At 38.1% G+C, this 24135-nt stretch overlaps 1 protein-coding gene across 1 annotated transcript in view; it reads right to left on the bottom strand.

Moving 5' to 3' along the window:
* Positions 1-24135, bottom strand: part of COL19A1 (collagen type XIX alpha 1 chain) — a 369652-nt gene that overhangs the window by 34616 nt on the left and 310901 nt on the right. The window contains exons 34-41 of the mRNA XM_004381357.2: positions 18896-18949; positions 17428-17481; positions 14267-14311; positions 12249-12299; positions 12121-12165; positions 11661-11687; positions 6171-6224; positions 1698-1742 (exon numbers count right to left, since the gene is read on the bottom strand). Coding sequence (XP_004381414.1) covers positions 1698-1742; positions 6171-6224; positions 11661-11687; positions 12121-12165; positions 12249-12299; positions 14267-14311; positions 17428-17481; positions 18896-18949 — 375 coding nt within the window. The remainder of the gene's footprint in view (positions 1-1697; positions 1743-6170; positions 6225-11660; positions 11688-12120; positions 12166-12248; positions 12300-14266; positions 14312-17427; positions 17482-18895; positions 18950-24135) is intronic.

Raw genomic sequence — 24135 nt, 5'->3', positions numbered from 1 at the left:
TAACGGGGCCAGGTTGTTAAGTGGACTCTGAGGGCAGTTCCAGAAACAGAGTTCCAAATCCGTTGCTAGCAATTGTAGTGGGGAGGGGCAAGGGAATGGGAATAAGTGGGTAGCCTACTTTCAAGAAGAATTAAAGAAAAAAAAAAAAAAAACCCGTTGCCTTCGAGTCGATTCAGAATCATAGTGAACCTACAGGACAGAGTAGAACTGCCCCTTAGGGTTTCCTAGGCTGAATCTTTATGGAAGCAGACTGCCACATCTTCTTCCTGCTGAGCCACTGGTGGGTTCTGATCGCCAACCTTTTGGTTAGCAGCAGAGCGCTTAACCACTGTGCACACCAGGGTTCCTTTCAAGAAGAATACTTACTGTATATAAAATTCTGAAATGCTTGCTAAAGAAGACATTTTGATTTTGCCTTTACTGTCATACTAATACTTAACTATATCTAGGGGGTAAATAAGGGGATGGCATCCTCTATAAAGTTTACAGATAATGGATGGATTTTTGTATTTTATTATCAGACTGAGTAGTTAAATGAGTGAAGTAGAATGGCTTCTGGCCCTGTAAATGATGGGGGTAGTGGGGCTTTTTTTTTTTTTTATCTTTCTCATGTTCCTACGATTCAAGCATAGGGTTTTCATTGACTTTCCTGTGATGTTATCCTGGGCCTACCCTGCAGGGGCACCTAGCAAGAGGATAAATGGTCACTAACTCATAAAGTGTGACCACAAAATTTTAATTAGAGCATCATGAAAGAAGATCAGAATGATCCCTAGGGCTCAGGGAAATGATTTCAACCTTTCCTAGAGTACTTCCTACTTATTTGAAAAGACCTTGATGAGATTAAAACATTTGACACCAGAGAGTAACAAAAATGATAGAAAGGATTGAAGGGCTAGTTTACGAGGAAACATTAGCAGCAATAAAGCTCTGCTAATAGCACCTGGCTCAGTGAGAACTAGGGTCCCTATGAGTCGGAATCAACTCGATGGCAATAGGCTTTTTTTTTTTTTTTTTAAGGGAAAACTTGGATTATAGCTTTGTACAAGGAACTTGAAGAACATGGTTCAGGGTGAGAACTTTGCCTTTTGAGGCTCAAGAAACCTTGAAATATACTGAGAATACAGAAATAAAACAAATTTTTCAAAGCTGTGCTTGTATATTAATGTATAGTCATAGGTTAACGGGGCTGTAAAAATTTTTTTTCTTCCTTAATGAAAGAAAAACCAAAGAAAAAATAAGAAAAAGGTGAAAATAAAGAATGGAGTATTCTTGAGGTGGGAGAGGGACAAGTGGTTTTATTTTTTAAAATGGGGATTACGGAAACCTGCTGCCACAGGAATTATGATGTGTTCCCCAGTCCTTTTTGTTCCTTGGTGGTAGGTTTACAAGGCACCCTGGTGATGCAGTGGTTAAGTGCTCGGCTGCTAACTGAAAGGTTGGTAGTTCGAACCCACCAGCCGCATGTGGTAATATGCTTCTGTAAATATTACAGCGTTGGAAAGCCTGTGGGGCAGTCCTACTCTGTTCTACAGGGTCACTGTGAGTCAGAATCAACTCTATGGCAGTGGAGTTTTGGGTAGATTTACTGTGGAGTTTGTTATTGTTAGTTGCTGTTGAGCTGATTCTGACTCATGGTGACTCCATGTGCTGGAACTGTTTAACTGCAAAATGAATGTGACATAATCTGGACTCACCGAAATCCCGGCTATTCCTGGGGAACCTGCTGGGCCTCGATCTCCCTATTAAGATAAAAAAATACATATATACCATTTTTACCTGTAAAATTAATGCTCAAATGACAATTTGGATTTAGTAAAGCTTTTCTTTGGATCGAATAAGCTTTATCAATATCAGCTGGTCTGAAGCTAGAGAGTGGATGGGAGAATAATAGAATGAGTAGCCAACTGGACCTGTTAAAAGTTTCTTTTTTTTTCATAAAACCAAAGTGGATAATAGTCTTAATGAAAATACGCATTCATGTTATCATTTCTTATTTTTAATAAGAGCCCACAGATATTTAGAACTAAAATTAGTCAATATTTTTATTCCATATATTCAAAAGGTTATTTCTATTACTTAAAAGATTAAGAACGTTGAGTATCTTCTAAAAAGCTTTTCCTACACTTGTCTCATTGGAGAACCCAAACCTCAGGATTAGAATGAGAAGATCTAGAGATAAGGATTTTGTCCGTGTCATAATCCGCCAATCAGAAGATCCCTTCGAGTGCTCTCAGTACAGTGACACAACTCTTTTTTAAGAGGCAATGTAGTGTTTTAGATAACACTGACAACGCTAAAAACACAATGGTTATATATGAGATAATAAAATGGCAATTTTTGTTGAGCAGAACCTACATTAAAGTAACTTCATAATTTCACCAAGGGACACAAAACAAGACTTGATTAAATGGAGAGATATGCTTTGTTCTTGGAGGGCAAGACAATGCTGTAAAGTTGTCATTGCTTACCCAAATTACTTTATAAATTTAATGTAATTCTTACAAAATTCCAACTTGATCAAATGATATTAAAGTTCACTCAGGATAATAAATAAACAAGAGGATAAAAGAATAAGAGATACCAGAAATACTAAATATTTAAACATATGATAAAGCTATAATAATTGAAATAATGGAATACTGGCATGAGATTAAGCAGTATACCAATGCAATATAATAGAAATCTTAGAAACATACCAGCATTTATAATAGGATTTTAATAAAGAATGTATTGTTCAATAAATAGTGCTAATAACCAGATAAATTTTTTGAAAAGATGTTTGATTCCTCTTTTTTCACTATATCCCATATAAATTCCATATAGATTTATGGAAGAAACTATAAAGAAATGAAAAGAAAATATAAGTGACTATCTGATCTTGATTGAGAATGAGGATAAAAGTTATTTCATGCATAAAAGCAAAACAAAAATCATATAGGAAAATAGTTATAAATTACAAATTTTACATAGACAATATTAAACGCAAAATTGAAAGGCAAAGACCAACTAGAAAATAAAAAAACTCCAACATATAAAATAGAAGTAACATCTTTAATACATAAAATAGCTACAATCAAAAAGAAGAAGAACCAATCTAAAAATGGGCAAAGGATGTAAACAGGTAATTCTCATCCATTTCACTTTGTTCTTTTTAAATTGTGGGGTTTAAGTGAGTAAACTGGAAATTTTCATTCAATGGAAACATTTGCATGTTTGATAAAGACTAACATTAAGAGGCTGTTCCTTGACAGGATGGTCTTTCCAACGTTTGAGTCTCTCAGTTCCTTGAAGCACTCTCCCCTCATGGATTTCCCTTTTATTACAATAGTTATACCTAAGACCTTGTCAATAAAAACCCTTCGTAATCTCAGTTTCATGCATCACATCATCAGGTCACCATCTCCCATTGTTCTAGCTTATCTCTTGAGTATTGTGAACCCCTAAAATTTTTGATGCCCCCAGGACCTCTAATCAATTGATGCTACCATTTTTTCATTATCCTTCACTGCCTTGATACTCTCTCTCCCCTCCTTACCCAGATTAAATTCCATGGTCAATTGTTATAATCAATTTTTTGTGTAAACTGCTAACTCTCTTGCTCTATTCTTGCTTCTTGTAATTACTTGTCAAAAATAGAAACTCGATTAAATCCAAACTCCCCTCCTATTCTCTGCCTTTACTTGAGTGTCTGTACATGGCTATAGAAGCACGCATATTCTCCCTGACTGGGCTCACTTCAGTTCATGACCATGAACCCTAAGAAGTCCCTTAGTGCTGCCCCTCATCTCACTTCTGTGGTCAATGAACTCTTCCTCTCTCCTGGAAGACCTTCTCCTTAAACCCCCAATCTCTTCTCCCTACTTCACTCTCAGATGATGACCTTGCTTCCTTCACCTCTGAGAACATTTAAGCAATCAGAAAAGAACTTCCATAGACCCTCACCAAGACATCTTCTCAAATATCAGCATCTGCACCCCTATACTCTTGTTTTCATACCTGCTAGGAAAGCTCAACTGTCCATGCTCTTCTCTGAAGCCAAACTCTCCATTTATACACTAGGTTCCTTTTCCTCTTACCTATTTAAGGACAATTGCTCCAGGAATTCTCCCCTCTCTTTCCTATATCATTATTCCTCCTCAGCCCTCTTTTAGAGGCAGATCCATGCCCGGATCATTCCCTTAGCGTACAGACACGCTGGTATTTCCATTACCTTAAAAACCATCTTAAAAAGCCTTGACCCCATTTCTTCCACCAGCCACTGATCCATTTCTCTGCTTTCCTTTGCAGCAAAACTCTGTGAGTGTTGTTTATACTGTACTTGCTGTTTCTAAATATTTTCTTCTCATTTTCCCTTAAACCCACTCAAGTCTGGCATTTTCCCTGCCAACATAGTAAAGTAGTAATAATTTTTCTGGTTATGGTCATCTGAGACCTCTACATTGCTAAATTCAAAGGACACTGCTCAACCCCCTTCTTACTTGACCTAATCTGCAGCATTTGAGACAGGTGATCACTTGCTCCTCTCTGATACATTATCTTCACTTGGCTTCCGGGAACCCAAGTTTTCCTGCTACCTTCTCAGTCTCCCTTGCTTGTTCCTATTCTTATGGACCTCTTAATGTTGGAGGGCTCAATCTTTGGTCCTTTTCTCTTTTTTTAAGTGTACACTCATTCCTTGGTGATTTTATCCAGTCCCATGGCTTTAAGATACCATTTATATGCTTAAGACAGCTAAATTTATATCTCCACTTAGACTTTTTTCACAAACTCTATATTTTTATTGTATTACCTACTTAATACTTTGGCTTTGATGTCTAATAAGTATCTCCAAAATTTGGCTTCATGTTTAAAATTAAACTCATGATCATCTTTACCCCCTCCAAATCTGTTCTGCCTATAAAAACCAAAAACCAAACCTGTTGCCATTGAGTCGATTCCAACTTATAGCAACCCTATATGACGGAATAGGATTGCCCTATATGGTTTCCAAGGAGAGGCTGATGGATTTGAACTGCTGACCTTTTGATTAGCAGCTGAGCTCCTAACTATAGCCTTCCTTATTTCAGTTGATGACCATTCCTTCTTTCCAGCTGCTCAGGTCAAAAAACTTGGAGCCTTACTCCACTCATCTTTATTCTCTCATACTCACATCCAATCAATCAAAAAATCTTGTTGGCTCTTCCTTCAAAATATATTGAGAATCTAACACTTCTCACTACCTCCACTGTTTTCACTGATCTGAGCCCACATTAACTCCCACCTAGATTACTGGAATAGCCTTCTAACTGGCTTCTTTGCTTCTACCCTTGCTTTCCAAGTGGAGGCCCTGTCACACTTCTACTCAGAAACCACCAGTGGCTCCTGTTTACTTAGAGTAAAAGATAAAGTCCTTAATATTGTGAGTAAGCTTCCCTATTAGAGCTTCTCAAACTACCTGTGGTAAAGAAACAGATTATTTACTTATTTATTTATTTCCTAATCCATCATGGACCAGGATGAGTCTATTGAGCGTGGGTTTGTTTATCATGGCAAAGTCAAATTGCTAGACAAGTTTTTAAATGCTTACTCTCAATTTCTGTACTTACTTTGTCACAGGACCCATAACAAAGAGTTTGCAGGCTGGCACTGGCCCTCCGCCAGCCACACTTTGAGTAGCATAGCTCTATATGACCAGGCCACTTCTTCCCCTCATGCCTGTTTCCCCGGCCTCATCTTCTATTCCTCTTCCCAGTGGACCCACTGGTGTCCTTGGACACAGCAGGAGTGCTCAGGGCTTTATGACCTGCTGTTTTCTCTTCATGGAATAGTCTTCCTTCAGATTTGAGGAAGCTTGGCTAACTCCTCTCACCTCCTTCAAGTCTGTTCAGATCTTACCTTCTCAGACCATTCTATTTAAAATCACATTCATTGCTCATTCCCACTCCTAATTCCCCAACCTGCTACGTTTTCTTTTTCTCGGTAGTAATTACCAACAATAATTTTAGTTATTTATTATGTTTAGTCTTTTAGATTCTGTATCCCCTTTCTAGAATATAAGTTCCATGAGGGCAGAGATGGCTGTCTGTTTCATTCACTTATATATCCCAAGCACCTAAAACAGTTCTGGCTCTACAGTAGGTGCTCAGTAAACATGTGTCAAATGTTGATTGAATAACCTATGTGCTTACCTTTACACCTGGAAATCCTTCTAGTCCTGGCAACCCCATTGGACCAGGTTCTCCCTGTTAAATTTGAACATAGGAATTGCAGGAGCAACGATTAAAAGGTTTTTAAGCATTGGTTTCAAAGACAAACTTTTTTTTTCCCCTGCCAAAAAAAAACACCCAAACAATGATTTGCAATTTAACATGTAAATGGTATGCTCTATTTTCAAGCATCTATATTCTTGGATTTGATGTTTGAAAATAGTTTTCGAATAAAAGCTATTCCCCAGAGAGGTATGAGTTTATTTTCCAATTAATTATTTCTATTCTGATTAAGAATCTAATCAAAATGAATCTCTCTCATCAGTGATAATTCCAATTTTAATAAAAATGAGAATGAAAGGCTGTGCTCGAAAAAAGTTTGCCAATTTGTGAAGTAGCTGGGGCTGCTAGACTACCAGAGAATGAGACTAAATTCTCTAAGAGTAGGTGAAGATGGAGCTCTCAAAGTAGTTCATCATCCTTAAATATTCTTTGCAGCTGGACATGAATTGTGACTGCTTGAGAAGATGACCCAAGGATGATCTAATGATTCTAAAAGTCAAAGCCAAGCTGATGGGTCATTGAGAGACAGGAGATAGATAAATGTTTTCCATTTTCTTTCTTTGTTCTTTTTAATGTTTTATGTTTTCTAGTGTATGAAACATTGTTTTTGTTAGGTGCTGTCAAGTCGGTTCTGACTCATAGCAACCCTATGTACTACAGAACGAAACACTGTCTGGTCCTGTGCCATCCTCACAATCCTTGTTATGCTTCAGCCCATTGTTGCAGCCACTGTGTCAATCCATCTTGTTGAGGGTCTTCCTCTCTTTTGTTGACCCTGTACCTTACCATGCATGATGTCTTCCTCCAGGGACTGGTCCCTCCTGACAACATGTCCAAAGTATGTGAGACGAAGTCTGGCCATCCTTGCCTCTAAGAAGCATTCTGGGTATACTTCTTCCAAGATAGATTTGTTTGTTCTATGGGCAGTCCATAGTATATTCAATATTCAAATGCATCACTTCTTGTTTGGTCTTCCTATTCATTGTCCAGCTTTCACATGCACATGAGCAACTGAAATACCACGGCTTGGGTCAGGCGCACCTTAGTCCTTAAAGTGACATCTTTGCTTTTTAACACTTTAAAGAGGTCTTTTGCAGCAGATTTTCCCAACGCGATACATTGTTTGAGTTCTTGACTGCTGTTTCTATGGACATTGGTTATGGATCCAAGTAAAATGAAATCCTTGACAACTTCAATCTTTTCTCCGTTTATCATGATGTCACTTACTGGTCCAGTTGTGAGGATTTTTGTTTTCTTTATGTTGATGTGTAATCCACACTGAAGGCTGTAGTTTTTGATCTTCATCAGTAAGTGCTTCAAGTTCTCTTCACTTTCAGCAAGCAAAGTCGTGTCATAGGCATAAAGCAGGTTGCTAATGAGTCTTCTTCCAATCCTGATGCCCCATTCTTCTTCATATAGTCCAGCTGCTTGGATTATTTGCTCAGCATATAGAGTGAATAAGTGTGGTGAAAGGATATAACCCTGATGCCCACCTGTCCTGACTAAACCACGTAGTAGCCCCTTGTTCTGTCTGAGTAACTGCCTCTTGGTCTATGTACAGGCTCCTCACGAGCACAATTAAGTGTTCTGGAATTCCCATTCTTTGCAATGTTAGCCATAATTTGTGATGATCCACACAGTCGAATGCCTTTGCAAAGTCAATAAAACACAGGTAAATATCTTTCTGCTATACTCTGCTTTCTGTCAGGATCCATCTGACATCACCAGTGATATCCCTTGTTCCATATCCTCTTCTGAATCTGGCCTGAATTTCTGGCAGTTCCCTGATGATGTACTGTTGCAACTGCTTTTGAATGATCTTCAGCAAAATTTTACTTGTGTGTGATATTAATGATATTGTTCGATATTTTCTGCGTTCAGTTGGATCATCTTTATTTGGAATAGGCATAAATATGGATCTCTTCCAGCTGGTTGGTCAGGTAGCTGTCTTCCAAATTTCTTAGCATAGACCAGTGAGCACTCCCAGTGCTGCATCCATTTGTTGAAACATCTCAATTGGTATTCTGTCAATTCTTGTTTTTCACCAATGTCCTCAGTGCAGTCTGGACCTCTTCCTTCAGTATCATCGGTTCTTGATCATATGCTACCTCCTGAAATGACTGAACACCAGCCAATTCTTTTGGTACAGTGACTCTGTGTATTCCTTCCATCTTTTGATGTTTTATGCGTCATTCAGTATTTTGCCCATAGAATCCTTCAATATTGCAACTTGAGGCTGGAACTATTTCTTCAGTTCTTTCAGCTTGAGAAATTCTGAGCATGGTCTTCCTTTTTGGTTTTCTAACTCCAGGTCTTTGCACATGTCATTATAATTCTTTACTTTGTCTTCTTGAGCTGCCCTTTGAAATCTTCTGTTCAGCTCTTTTACTTCATCATTTCTTCTGTTCACTTTAGGTACTCTAAGTTCAAGTGCAAGTTTCAGAGTCTCTTCTGACATCCATCTTGGTATTTTCTTTCTTTCTTGTCTTTTAAATGACCTCTTGTGTTTTTCATGTATGTCCTTGATGTCATTCCACAACTCTTCTGGTTTTTGGTCATTAGTGTTCAATGCATCAAATCTATTCTTGAGATGGTCTCTAAAATCAGGTGGGACATTCTCAAGGTCATACTTTGGCTCTTGTGGACTTGTTTTAATTCTCTTCAGCTTCAACTTGACCTTGCATATGAGCAATTGATGGTCCGTTCTGCAGTTGGTGCCTGGCCTTGTTCTGACAGATGATATCGACCTTTTCCATTGTCTCTTTCCACAGATGTAGTCGATTTGATTCTTGTTCATTCCATCTGGAGAGGTCCACATGTACAGTTGTCATTTATGTTGTTGAAAAAGGTATTGAAGGAGTCATTGGTCTTGTAAAATTCTATCATGAGATCTCTGGCGTCGTTTCTATCATGAAGGCCATATTTTCTAACTACCAATCCTTCTTCGTTTCCAACTTTTGAATTCCAATCACCAGTAATTATCAATGCATCTTGATTGCAAGTTTGATCAATTTCAGACTGAAACATTAGGACTTGTAAATCAAGAGGGATAAAGTGAGTACTTTCTTGTTCATAAATTAGTTAATTTTTTTTCTTAGGATAATGGATAATTTGAACATGATCATGTAGAAAAGAGAACTTCCAAACTTCATTCTCCGTGAATGCATTTTTGCACACATAATTCTGATCTGCTTCAAAAATATTACCAAGGTTATAACTTCCATTATTATTTATGATATTGTCCTTATTATAGAATATTAAATGAAGAAGCATATGAATGATACATTTTATAATTTAATAATCTTTTTAAGTGCCTCTTAATATGTAACCTGTCAATCAGGAAAAAAAAAAAGATTCCATTCTGCATAAAGCTCTGTAAAAGATGCCCTGGGTTACTGACAAAGGAAATAAGCTCTCTGACTTTCTTTGTTTACATTCTCAACAGTCCTTAGGACAGAGAAGGTGCTCAGTCAATAAATATTTGTGTGAAAGCAGCTGATAATTATTTAATTGAAAGTCACTTATAAACTGAATACCAAAGGAGCAAAATGGAGTATTTCAGAAGATACTAAATTCTATTAATGGTAATTTTCCTCTATAAAGGTTTACTGAGAAGATTAGACATAGTGGTGCACATCCGTCACCATGGGATTTGAAGGATGGTGGGAGAGTAAGTCTCCCCCCACCCATCTCAAAATGACTTTTCAATTTTCTACTCTGTGACCTTCAATTTTATCATTCCTAGCTTATTTCTATGGCATGAAATATTATTTCTCTGTACTGGGAAACTTGTGGGAGATGAAGAGACTTGCAGGGTGGTGCTGATATAGGATCCCAAAAAATATTTTCAAATTTATCTAGGATAAACCTGAAGGTTTCCACAGTATTTGTTTAATTTTATGATTCCGTATTTCTGTTTTTGTGCTTCCTCCGCTTAATTCACATCTCTAAAAGCAAGAAACACCCTACAATTAGTTTTAATTCTTCATCTTCTGTTATAGCTAAGAAATTTGAAATTTAATCTCTTCAAATTCTACAGAAATATTTCTACATTTTTGTTGCCACCCACTTCCCAGTCCAAGTGAATTATAATTTATTTTTTTATTCTAACACTTCAAAAAAACTTTCTTACTTAATCTGCAGCTGCTGATGCAAGAACTTGCGAGAAAGTTCCAGAAAAGTCAATGAGAAGTCTAGGTGCACCTAAATGAGTTAGAGGGGCTGTATTGTGTATGAGACGAAAGTATAAGATGGAAAGACCAGGAGGAAATGTTTGTAGTTGACAAGATAAAAGAAAATTAAAATTATAATGAAGGGTATAGTTGTTGACATCATGAAAAAAGTTACAGATAAAGGAGACTTCTAAATCACATATTTGGGTTTGGAATATGGTACTAACTAGTTGAAAGAATGCTTTCAGGGGGATACAAATTGGCTTTAATAATATACATTGCCCAATAGCTAAAGTTCTTTAACGTAAGTCCTTTTTAAAATATATTTAGATGTGGAAAGATTGCTTTTTATGGCTTGTTCTTTCACTGGTTTAAAATTTATTCATATAGTTTTAGCAAACTATACCATAATAATTGGGCTTTCAATTTTTTTCACATGACAATGGAAAATGAGTTGAAAGTTTATTTCAGTTTCAGTTTCTTCAGGTCTATACCCAAAGGTCAAAAGGATATACAAATGGAATATGAAGGATGGAACGTATGCTTGAAAAGGACATGACAGAAAAAAATGCCAAGGAATAAAGGGAATCTGACTGAATTTGGCAGAACTTTTATGGTGAAGCTCCATGGCTGAGAAGGATGCTGAGAACAGTTATCATCGTTTGGGCGGCTGGAGGACAAGATCTCCTTACATGCTGAGTGTTAACCTCCTGATACATTACTCCTAACAAGCTGGTTTATGACAGCATGCCATGTCTCCTATAGAATAATTGCCTAAGACACTCAAAGCAAATAAACAGTCTCTTTCCTTTTTTTTTTTTAATTGGGAAGAGGGCAGGCATATTTAGGAATTTTTCCAGTAAGTATTTCTCTTAATCACAATCTACTTAAAACAGAATCAATCATAGAAAGAGTGCTATTAGAAGAAAGTGCCTTATTTATCAGGAGCTTTACATGTGTCTCCCTCCATCACAAGATGATTTCTAAAACACACTGATGGAAAGAGAGAATCTCAACGGCAGTGACAACATCAGGCTTGGGAAAGGGCAGACTCATGCATCTTAAAAATGAAGAACACACTGCTGGCATCTCTTTGGAGCCCTGCCCCTGTTGACTCAGACACGTTAATTGATGAATACCTTGGAAGGCAGGCCGGCCATTTTCACCTGATACTCTTCTTTCAAATTTTAACAAAGGCCTATTTTCTAAATGACACAAAACACGGAAGCATACTTACCACTGGTCCAGGATCGCCTTTTGGGCCCTGTAAGAAAAACATAGAAAATCAATCATTTTTTAACATAATGACTGAAGCAAAATTACAGAACACCAAGCCATTTTGTCCAATTTGCTTTACGACACATGCAAATATGTGTGAGTTTTGCTTTTGCTATAGTTTTGGATTTGAAGAAAAGATGAAGCATAATTTGATGGCACCCCCATGAAGATGACTGATTGGGCTGATTGATTCAGTTCTTAGGTTTACAATGAAAAAATGCTGTCCCTACGCAAGATGCTATTTATCATTGCTTTGACTGTGTGCATTATCTTCATTTTATTATAATGGCTGTCATTTATTCTCTCCTGCTACGAAATTTTTGGTTATAGTCGTAACATGGATTTTTCAGTGAACTTAGGAGTTTTTTTTCATTGTGGCTGTTGCGAAAGTGTGCTTGGTGACGAACAACTGTACTCACTGGGGGACCAGGTGGCCCTGGATAACTGGGAACGTTCACACTTCCCTTCAAGGAAAAGAAAAGGAAGAGAAGAATTTACACCAATCCATAACTAGAAAAGGATTTTAAATAATTATAACAGCAAATACCTGGATTTTATATAAACTGCTCATTCCATTTCCTTCATTGAATGGTACACCCTTAGGAAAGAAATGAGATATAACATTATTCTATTAAGTTAAGAGCTGGCATCTCTATCTTTTACCTTTTTATCAAATGATACTATTCTGATCCTACTTTAGAAAGTGAGTTTAATACTATAAGTGAAATAATACAACGTTTCCATTTTTAGCTTTTTAAAAGCAACTGTAGGGGCAGAATGAAAGGAGTGTGAGCTACACCTGCAGCACACAGATACTTTCAGTAGGGGTTTGATTAATGCTCAGATTTGACAGATGAGACACTAATGCATTCAGAGAAAAATATTATTTGCTCATTAAAATTCAGTTTCTGAATTGCCAATTTATGCTAACTGTTTACAGCCTGCTAACCTGCCGGCTATGATGTGGTAGTGCTGATGAAGATGTGAATAGGGAACAATTTGGCTACTGGGAAGTAATTCTTTTTTTTCCCCATAGTCTTTCCATACCTAATAGAAAATTAAGGTAAATCGGGCAGATGACATTACTCACAACCTATGTGAAAGTTTCTACAAAAACATATGTTTTTGAACAACGGGGAACAAGAACTTCGTAAGAAAACTGACATGAAGAATATAAAGTCCCAGAGTAACCAACACTTAAAGGCAATGAATTCTATAGTCTTAAAAAAAAATCATACATTTTAGCATTCAGGAAAAATATCTATATGGAAATTTTAGTTAAGAGTTTTTATCCTTCTTTTTAAAAATTCCCATAGAATCAATAATTAAATTGCATTTTCCTTTTTGTGATTTCCACATTTCAGCTGCAAAATTGAGGGAGCCATCATTTCGCTGTTCTTGGGTAACATTTTTAGATACTGAGGTGCTCAGTGATTTGCACACATCTTCAAACACTGGTGATGGAAGGAAAAATGCTTTACTCATTTATTCCTTTATTATTTCACTCATTCGACAATTACTGAACGTCTACAGTATTTCTGTGTGTTAAATACTGGAGAGATGAAGGATGCTTCTGAGATTTTCAGAGAAAATTTCCCAGAGAAGACAACATTTAAACTGTATCTTGAAGTATGAATAGTTTTGGAGGATTTAGATGGGAAGAGGAAGACTTTTTAAGCCAATAATAAAAGCATAGGTCCCTTTCATGAGTTCATGTTATATTTACTATTCTGTGTACCGAGGAGGGAGTGCCTGTTAGGATTTGAGCCCCAAATGTGTTCTGCCCTGCTTCCTTGTAAAGGAAGGAGACAAGTAAACCAAGCTGAGGAACAAGTTTGGAAAAGCACTGAGCGCAAATCTTTGTTTATGTGTGCATTTACACTCAGGCTAAGAATACCTGTTGCCTTTGGAAAGTCACAGCTGAATTCCTATGAGGTAGAGTGGAAAAGAATGTTTGGCCTGGACCTAAGCTCTGCTGCGGTTTGAGTGTGGCCCCACACGAGGGCAGACTTGCTCCAGAGAGCGGCACCTCTGTTCTCCATAGCCTCCCTGACAAAGTGCGCATCTGTTTCAATCATGAGCATAAAAACATCAATGGCTCTTGTATATTTTGTTCACTAGGTGCTATATAAATAGAATTTCCTTGCATCTCAGACATCTCTGATGGGAATGAACACATACAGCATAATACCAAATCTTCTACCAACTCGTACTGCCAGAAGGGATCTCTTTTTATAGGCTCTCTTTTCTATGAATGAGGCTCATTGAAGTTAAATGGCTTTGCCTGGGTTCCCCAGGCAGGAAGCAAGAGACAGGCACACACTCAGGTCTCCAGAGTCCTCAGATAGGGAGGCCCACAGTATGCAAGAATGAGCACTGCACATTGGGGCTGAGCCAAAGGGGAAAAAACAATCTCCCCAAACCTACATTGGCTATTGTTTATATTTGTATAAAAAACGCTTACGACTTTCATTTTTGAGAACATCTAAATGTAGTCTGACCTCCAGGTTATAAAAATCTTAAGTAAACACATAAATTTTAAGTTTTAAACCTGATACAACTCACAGGCGGGCCGGGTGGTCCAGGCTTCCCAGAGGGCCCCTCGCTGCCCTGCAAGGGATACAGACCAAAATAAATGGCTTAGACATTTCTACCCCAGGCTTATGAACCAGACTGTGCTTGCTCAGACAACCATCCTCTGAAATCAATACAATGTGTCATTTCATTTCAGCCTTGCAAAGTCTTATTCAGCTGGGCTCTCTCCTTCATCTGAGGAAATAGTTTCTAGACCACAGGAAGGGGAAATGCCTCTTCGCAGACCCATCTAGACACGTGTGTGAGCCTTAGGGATGAAGCTTATTCTTAGATGTTGCAGAAAACCCAGGCGACTATGTCCTGGACTTCAAGTGGCAGCTGGGTTGGGGGGGGTCTTTCCTCACCAGGGAGTGCTGAGCAGAATTCTTGCCTGCAGGTGGCAGGCTCTGGAATTGTGGCTCTCTTGGTCAGCCCTCACTTTAGCCTCACCTCCACCACCTTTGGAACCCTGGTGGCACAGTGGTTAAGAGCTTAGCTGCTAACCAAAAGGTTGGCAGTTCGAATCTACCAGCTGCTCCCTGGAAACCCTATGGGGCAGTTCTACTCTGTCCTCTAGGGTCACTATGAGTTGGAATCAACTTGACGGCAACGAGTTCCACCACCTTCACCTTCTGGGAACTAGAGGGGTTACCCATATAATTTGACTTGAGTAGAAAATCCTAACCTGTGTTACGTCTACAGGTGGAGGAACTTCTTCCATTTCCTAAGTTAATATCAGACGTTATAACCAAGTCAGGCATGTCTTGCGGAACAGAACTGACTGTGATACAACACTGTTTAAGGGAAATTTTCTTTACAATTTCAACAGCTTAGACATTTTCTTATTGAAAAAGCAGACCAGAAACAGAATTTGTGAAAAATGGATTCAAGTTGAAACTTCAAAAACGGAGTTTATTTTTATTTTTACAAAATATAGAATGCTTGTTTGTTCCATAATAAGTAGCACTATTGTCCCCTTGGTGCCTCTAACCAGTTATTCCTATAACTGTGCTTTTCTTTACAAATAATAGCCTCATAAAACCTTTTAAGTATCTCAATGGCAGGGGCAATGACAAGAAATAATTTAAAAAAAAAAAAAGAATTCAGAGGAAAATTCCTACTCATAACACTCAAGAATTTTGAGGGATTTTAGCCCATTTCCATCAATTTGATAAAGGATTTCATTCCTACTCCCCCTGCTTTTTAGTAACTAAAGAGAGCATCATAAAATTCTTGTCTGCATGTTTATCAATAAAGATAAACTGTCAAGTTTTTCTTGCTATGAACCCACCTAAGAATGTGTGATGAGGAATGAGTACGTTACATCTTTTCCTAGATGCTTTGATGGTGGCTGTGTCTCTAAGACATGTCACATTCTGATGACTGCTGGCCGTGTCCTTTATAGAATTACATCATAGTTCTCATGGGCCAACTAACAAGGAAAAATATGTGACTGTTGAAAATACTTTTTTCCCCCGGCACAATTAAAAGTCATATTTTCATCCTCGTTTGTGCCCCAAAGCTCATCTTGGTGTGGAATTCCCATTAACTTCAAAGGCAAATCTATGACTGAATTATTTTCATGGAGAACAGAGGAAAAAGCCTGGTGGAGTGGACAAGCTCCTTGGGATATTACCAGCAAAAAATGCGCTGAGGCTCTCTAGAATAAGCACATTGTTTCCTTTCAGATTTGTTGGGATCCCTTTGCTCCTGGATGCCATCATGCCCTGTTTTGGTCAGGGAGCTTTCACTGGGGTGGATGCCACTTGAGTGACCCCTGTGGACTCTTGATTCTTATTTCTCTAATATGAATAGCTACAATTATTTCACTCATTTGCTGCTGTGCCTGGACTCACACTATAGGGCCAATTTGGATCCTAAAGAAGATAAACAAGAGCAGCTCTATGGTCTTGCTGTCTGAGACTCCCCTATTGTTGGTCCCCACTTCTGACCACGGCAACTCATTTGACCAATAACTGGACTCCCCAGGAAACAAGGTGCCCTCATTCCTCAGTGAATTTCCTTTACGACCTTCGCTGTGAATTGAACAGTGTCCCCTAAAATGATATGTTGAAATCCCAACTCCTGGTATCTGTGAACGTGACTTTGTTTGGAAATAGGATTTTTGAAGATTTTTATCAGTTAACATGAGAGGTCATACTAGGACTAGGGTGGGTCCTAACCCAATATGACTGGCATCCTTATAAAAAGAGGAGAAAGAGACACAGAGATAGATGCAAAGGGACATCATGTGATGATAGAGGCAGAGACTGGAGTTATGCTGTCACAAATCAAGGAACATTGGGGGCTACCACAAGCTGGAAGAAACAAAGAAGGATCCTCTGCTAGGGGCTTCAGAGATAGCATGGCTCTGCCAACACTCTGAATTTGGACTTCTAGTCTCCAGAACTGTGAGAAAATAAATTTCTGTTGTTTTAAGCCATTATAGTTTGTGGTACTTTGTTACAGAGGCATAGGAAACTAATACCACCTTCTAGGGACAGAACTTCCAGGCTGTTTCACCAAACCTTTCAATTACTGGAATCCCGGTCATGATAGCGAGCATGCTGTCTGCAGCCTCGATGCCTGTGGCTGGAAGTACCCGACTCAAACCATCTTACTTGCTCCACTTCATGAGGCTTCCACCCACACCATCCTACCAGATGGGTGGGCAATCAGGACCCTGAATTCAATCTGGACTTTTGCTCTATCGCACCAAGGTTCTACTCATCCTTTTCCCTAAGGACATATCTCCTGTATTCAGCGAACTTTTGGACCTATGTCCTTCCAAGCCTATTATAAGAATAGTCATTCCCTGATGATATCATATCTGGAATTCCTGGGTGCTGCAAACAGTTAATGTGCTCCATTGTTAACTGAAAGATTGAAGGTTAGAGTCCACTTAGAGCACCACAGAAGAAAGGTCTGGAGACCTACTTCTGAAAAATCAGCTATTGAAAACCCTCAGGAGCACAGTTGTACTCTGACACACTTGGGGTCACCAGAGTAGGAGTCTACTTGATGCCAACTGGTTTTGACATCATATCTATTTTTAGGCTTTGCTTAACTTTATGGCTTTCTGTCTAAATGGTCTCACCCTGCCTCTACCCCAAGCCCCACTTTGGACGATAAGTGAGCCTTTTCCTCTGTACCTTGTCACCCTTTGCTCCCGCAGGACCAGGATGTCCAGTTCTTCCCAATAAGCCCTGTAAGACGAAACAAAGTTTGTTACAGAAACAACAACTAAACAACAAAAGAATACTGGATGTTGTTTGCTAAAACTTACACATTTTGAAGGTCATTTGATCCTAATTAAATCAGTCCTAAAAGCTTATATTCTTTAGGCTGATACAGCAGCTGTACCCTGCTGATAAAGCCCTTGGAAGGGTAAAATTTCTATTTGTGGTCTCTTTTTCACCTTGGCCAACCACATGTAATGACCTTAATTGGAACCTTTTGATACATTTAAGAATTTAGCCTTGCTGTTTAAATGGCAATTTACATAACATTATGCCTTCCTAAATGAGCTATAATTCTGGTAGCGATCAACATTTTAAATACTTTAAGGCACGGCAGAATTAACAATGTGCATATTGAGTTATGTGATCTGCATTTTACCAACGGACAACAAAATTTAATTTGAATTCTTCTTTGTGAGTAGAGTTAGCTATGTTTATCACGGTTCCTTTCACAACTTTTCCCCTTAACTTCCAATTTTAGTGTAGTACTTTAAACCAGGTTTGTTCTACATAACTGTGGAGATAGCATAAGTGGTAGGATTTTAATTATGGTGAATTCATGAGACAAAACATTAAGGCAGAGCAGGATCATGTCCCTATTTGCGTGGGAAAGACTATATCTGTATAGGAACTTTAAGGAGGGAGGAGTTGAAGAAGTTGAGACTTGAGGAGTGTTGTTAGATTTAGCAAATAAAAATGCAATATTTGTGATAAACTTATATAAAAAAATAGATTATCAGAAGTTCAAAATTTAACTAGTTGAACTGTATTTTATCTGGCAACCTTAGACTTGACTAAACTTGAATGAGAAGTTGGATTTGGCAGGTGGGAAAGGAAGAAATTCTGGTCAGGAATCCCTAAATAGAATTAACAGAAAAACCAAAGACACGAAGGCTGTGATGGCATGTCTGAGGGGCAATGAGAAAAATCCCCCAACTAAAGTAGAGTGTTATTTTTATTCAGAAATAGGGATAAAAATAAATTGAACCTGATAATCTTTGACACATTTTTTTCCTCTTGAAAACGAATTCTCAGCTTATGGTGCTTAAGAATGTGAGGCTGAACAGCTCTTCCAAAGGTTAAAACCAAAGAATTATAACTAAAAATCAGAATGCTCTTTTATATCCAACTTTAATTTCAAATAGACTAGCTTAATCACAGACGGCTCTCTGGTCTGGCAGAATTCTGATGATGAGTTCCCAGGACCCTGATCAGCCTTCAGTAACGCTAAATGAAAATCTGAGATGTTGGAAGACGCCTTTCTAGGCTATAGAATCTCCACACAGGCACCAAGAACATAAGGCAATGAAGAAGAGTAATTCACCTTGCACCATCCCAACAGATATAAGCTGTGAATGGAACTATTTTAGCAAATACTTACAGGGGGTCCAGTTGGTCCTGGAGCACCTGGAATGCCTGGAATTCCTTGAAGACCCTAGAAGAAACAGTTCCTAACCATATATATGTGTTTTTGGGTATCTGTATACGACACATATAAACACCCATTTTCAAAAAATAACAATGGCGAGTTAAAATACCATGACACAGAATCTGTAACAAATATAATTTAATGTTTTTTGTGTTTCATAGTGAATTTCTGATCTTACTGCGCCACCCCATCAGCAGTAGTATGACTGAGAATCCTGTACTGATAAAACGTGGAAACACAAATTCCTGATTTGCAAAATGCCATCCAAGAAATATATGATTACACTAAAGCTATGGCCTTCATTCAACTAGTGAGAAAATGCAATATGTTTTATGATATTTAGTTTAACTTGCTAATTCCTTATAAGAAGAAATCTGGCTCATCAGTAAATTTAAATTGGGAATCCTTTAATGGTTTAAGCATAAAGATGAATGGATTTTCCTTTCTTGCTCCCTTCCTTAGATTTGCAATGATGTTTATTTTACTGGATAAGGTTTAAGATGTTGACACATTTATATATCAAGTAAGAATTGTCAAGATGAACTGGTAACTTATGTTATTAATTTTGTTCTTTTGCCAAGTATGCCAGCAACAGGATAAAAGTTAAATAAATTACAGAAAATTATAAAATATTTTGCAACTATTTAAATCATATTCTAGAAAACTATTGGACAACATGGAAAATAAAAATGTCAAAATGTTACACAGAGTTGGGTTCAGATTTTTAAAAAGTTATAAATGCACATTATGAAAGATGAGAATGATAAAGAGAGGTCCATAATACCTTATCTAGAAAATTTAGTGCCACGAATGTTTCAGAATTTCGTATTTTAGATTTCTTTTAATAAAGGTAATACAGTGTACACACTGAATATAAGATAATATTCCCAGTGGCGTCTGAGGCAGCACTGTCTAATAAACACACAAATATTTCTGTAGCAAAACTTATGATACTCTCATGGAGTGGGATAAGCAGACCAACTCCACATGAGCACAGTTCAGATTTTGTTGCCAAATGAATTTGCTTCAAACTTAAGAAAAATTTTCAGGGTTTCCAGAGGCTTTTGGGTTTTGATATTGTGGATGAAGTGTTGTGGATCATAATATTACTATTACCAGCCGTCCTCTCTGAGCGGAGGGAACATGGATAACTTTTACCTTCTTAGTGCTTTTGTGTACTTCCCAAATTCCCTATAATGAATTCAGATCAGTTATATAACCAAAATATATACTTTAAAATTGTTGTTGTGTTGTTGTTGTGAGGTGCCATCGAGTTGGTTCCAACTCACAGTGACTCTATGTACAACAGAATGAAATACTACCCGGTCCTGCACCATCCTCACAAACATTGTTATGCTTGAGCCCATTGTTGCAGCCACTGTGTCAACCCATCTCATTGAGGGTTATTTCTCTTTTTTGCTGACCCTCTACTTTACCAAGCATGATGGCCTTCTCCAGGGACTGGTCCCTCCTGATAACACATCCAAAGTACATGAGTCTTGTCATCTTCACTTCCAAGGAGCACTCTGGCTGTACTTCTTTCCAAGACAGACTTGTTCATTCTTCTGGCAGTCCGTGGTATATTGGATATTTTTCGCCAACACCATGATTCAGAGGCATCAATTCTTCTTCAGTCTTCCTTATTCATTGTCCAACTTTTGCATGCATATGAGGTGATAGAAAACACCATGGCTTGGGTCAGGCGCACCTTAGTCTTCAAGGTGACATCTTTGCTTTTGAACACTTTAAAGAGGTCTTTTGCAGCAGATTTGTCCAATGCAATACTTCCTTTGATTTCCTGACTGCTGCTTCCATGGACATTAATTGTGGATCCAAGTAAAATGAAATTCTTAACAATGTCAATCTTTTCTCCATTTGTCATGATGTTGCTTATTGGTCCAGTTGTGAGGATTTTTGTTTTCTTTATGTTGAAGTGTAATCCATACTGAAGGCTGTGGTCTTTGATCTTCATCAGTAAGTGCTTCAAGTCCTCTTCACTTTCAGCAAGCAAGGTTATGTCATCTGCATATCATAGGTTGTTAATGAGTCATCCTCCAATCCTAATGCCCCGTTCTTCATATAGCCCAGCTTTTCAGATTATTTGTTTAGCATACAAACTGAATAAGTATGGTGAAAGGATACAACCCTGACACACATCTTTCTTGATTTTAAACCACTCAGTACTCCTTTGTTCTACTGGAACGACTGACTCTTGATCTATGTACAGGTTCCTTATGAGCACAATTAAGTGTTCTGGAATTCCCATTCTTTGCAATGTTATCCATAATTTATCATGATCCACATAGTCAAATGCCCTTCCATAGTCGTTAAAACACAGGTAAACATCTTTCTGGTATTCTCTGCTTTCAGCCAAGATCGATCTGACATCAGCAATGATATCCCTTGTTCCACATTCTCTTCTGAATCTGGCTAGAATTACTGGCAGTTCCCTGTCAATGTACTGCTGCAGCCTTTTTTGAATGATCTTCAGCAAAATTTTACTTGTGTGTGATATTAATGATATTTGTTCAATAATTTCTGCATTCTGTTGGATAACCTTTCTTTGGAATGGGCAGAAATATGGATCTTTTCCAGTTGGTTGGCCAAGTAACTGTCTTCCAAATTTTTTGGCATAGACGAGTGAGCACCTCTAGTGCTGCCTCAGTTTGTTGAAACATCTCAATTGGTATTTCGTCAATTCCTGGAGCCCTGTTTTTTGCCAATGCCTCCAGTGCAGCCTGGAATTCTTCCTTCAATACTTTCAATTCTTGATAATATGCTACCTCCTGAAATGGCTGAACATCAACCAGTTCTTTTTGGTACAGTGATTCTGTGTATTCCTTCCATCTTCTTTTGATGCTTCCTGCATCATTCAATATTTTGCCCGTAGAATCCTTCAAAATTGCAATGTGAGGTTTGAATTTTTTCCTCAGTATTTGAAAATACTCTTTTATTATTTCTGATAACCATATGACACATCAAGTTTGCAACTGAATAGTTTTACCCTTTCAGGATTTAATTTTCTCTACTGAATAAAAGCATCTTTTTCTATTGCCAAAATACTCTTTGTTATAATAAAATTCCCTTACCTTTTACTGTTATGAAATATGTATTTTTATACACATTACTAATATTAGATGAAGTGACCATGGTAAAATTCCTGTATATTTATTAATGACATTTCTATAGGATCAGTCATTTGAACAGAACAAGGGGATACTGCATGGTTTAAAGTCAGGAAATGTGTGCATCAGGGTTGTATCCTTTTACCATACTTATTCAGTCTGTATGCTGAGCAAAGAATCCGAGAAGCTAGACTATATAAAGAACGGGGCATCAAGATTGGAAGAAGACTCATTAACAACCTGCATCATGCTGATGACATAACCTTGCTTGCTGAAAGTGAAGAAGATTTGAAGCACTTACTGATGAAGATCAAAGACCACAGCCTTCAGTACGGATTACACTTCAACATAAAGAAAACAAAAATCCTCACAACTGCACAACTGGACCAATAAGCAATATCATGATAAACAGAGAAGACTGACGTTGTAAACGATTTCATTTTACTTGGATCCACAATCAACAGCCATGGAAGCAGCAGTCAAGAAATCAAAAGACACATTGCATTGGGCAAATCTGCTGCAAAAGACCTCTTTAAAGTGTTCAAAAGCAAAGACGTCACTTTGAAGACTAAGGTGCACTTGACCCAAGCCATGGTGTTTTCAATCGCCTCATTTGCATGTGAAAGCTGGACAATGAATTAAGGAAGACGGAAGAACTGATGCCTTTGAATTGTGATGTTGGTGAAGAATGAACAAATGGACTGCTAAAAGAATGAACAAATCTGTCTTGGAAGAAGTACAACCAGAATGCTCCTTAGAAGCAAAGATGGCAAGACTTTGCCTCACACACTTTGGACATGTTATCAGGAGGGACCAGTCCCTGGAGAAGGACATCATGCTTGGTAAAGCAGAGGATAAGCGAAGGAGAATAAGACCGTCAATGAGAAGGGCTGACACAATTGCTGTAACAATGGGCTCAAGCATAGCAACAACTGTGAAAATGGCACAGGACTGGGCAGTGTTTCGGTTTGTTGTACATAGCGTTGTTATGAGTCAGAACCAACTCAACGGCACCTAACAAGGAAACAACACAGGACCATGGGCTAGATCAAGGTTCTCTGCATCAACGGGATCAAGGATCAAGTTCTGCTAGTCTTGTCTATGCAATGCCAAATGGGATCATATGTTACTTTAGGTATATTCATGTGATACAATATGAAGAAATGCTCCTTAAACGTGATGGAATTCCCCACTTAATCAAAGCCTTGGGCAAAAGCCTGTATATGCAGTGTCAAAGAATATGGGTATGTGTTCTTTCTTCAAGATTATATCATTCGCATGGGCAATGCTCTGGGTCTGTGTGTATGTGTGTGTGTGTGTGTTGTCTGTGCATGCGCATCCCTGACGTGTGTGGCAAAGGGACTGTACACATGAGTATGACGTATTGGCTCTTTTTATTCCCCTACCATTAACTTGTTTATGAGTTTATAAATGTAAAGGAAACAAATTTCCTTTGGGAGTGGTACCTCTAAACTACTGGAGATTATAAATGCTATACCACAAATTGCTTTATCTCAAAATAGTCACATTTCCATAAAATTCTCTCTCTAAGTACATGTATAAGCTATACATACATACTTCTTTTTCTCATTCAAAAATTTTTATTTATTTTTGTTGTGTTTTAGGTGAAGGTTTGCAGTGCAAATTAGTTTGTCATTCAAAAAATTATACTCAGATTGTTTTGTGACATTGGTTGCAATCCCCACAATGTGTCAGCACTCTTCCCCTTTCCCTTTACACCCCAAGTTCCCGGGGTCCATTCCTCCAGGTTTCCTGCCCCTTCCTGTCTTCTCTTTTTTGCTTTTGGGCAGGTATTGTCCATTGGGTCTTCTATATATATATTTTTTTAATTGATGTAATTAAATGGAGTTTACATTTCAAGTTAGTCTCCCATACAGAATTTCTTTTTTTTAACATACATCGTTATGACACCCCAACCACTCACCCCATTCTGCGACAGCACACTCCTCCCCTCCGCCCCTGATTCCCCATGAACATTCAACCAGCTCCTAACTCTCTCTGCCTTCCCCTCTCACCTCGGGACAGAAGCCGGCCCTTTGGTCTCTT

The sequence above is a fragment of the Trichechus manatus genome, unplaced genomic scaffold (assembly GCF_000243295.1).
Source record: "Trichechus manatus latirostris isolate Lorelei unplaced genomic scaffold, TriManLat1.0 scaffold00083, whole genome shotgun sequence".
In the NCBI taxonomy this organism is placed as follows: Eukaryota; Metazoa; Chordata; class Mammalia; order Sirenia; family Trichechidae; genus Trichechus; species Trichechus manatus.
Note: the sequence above shows the minus strand (reverse complement) of the source record. Positions and strands in the feature narration are given on the sequence as shown.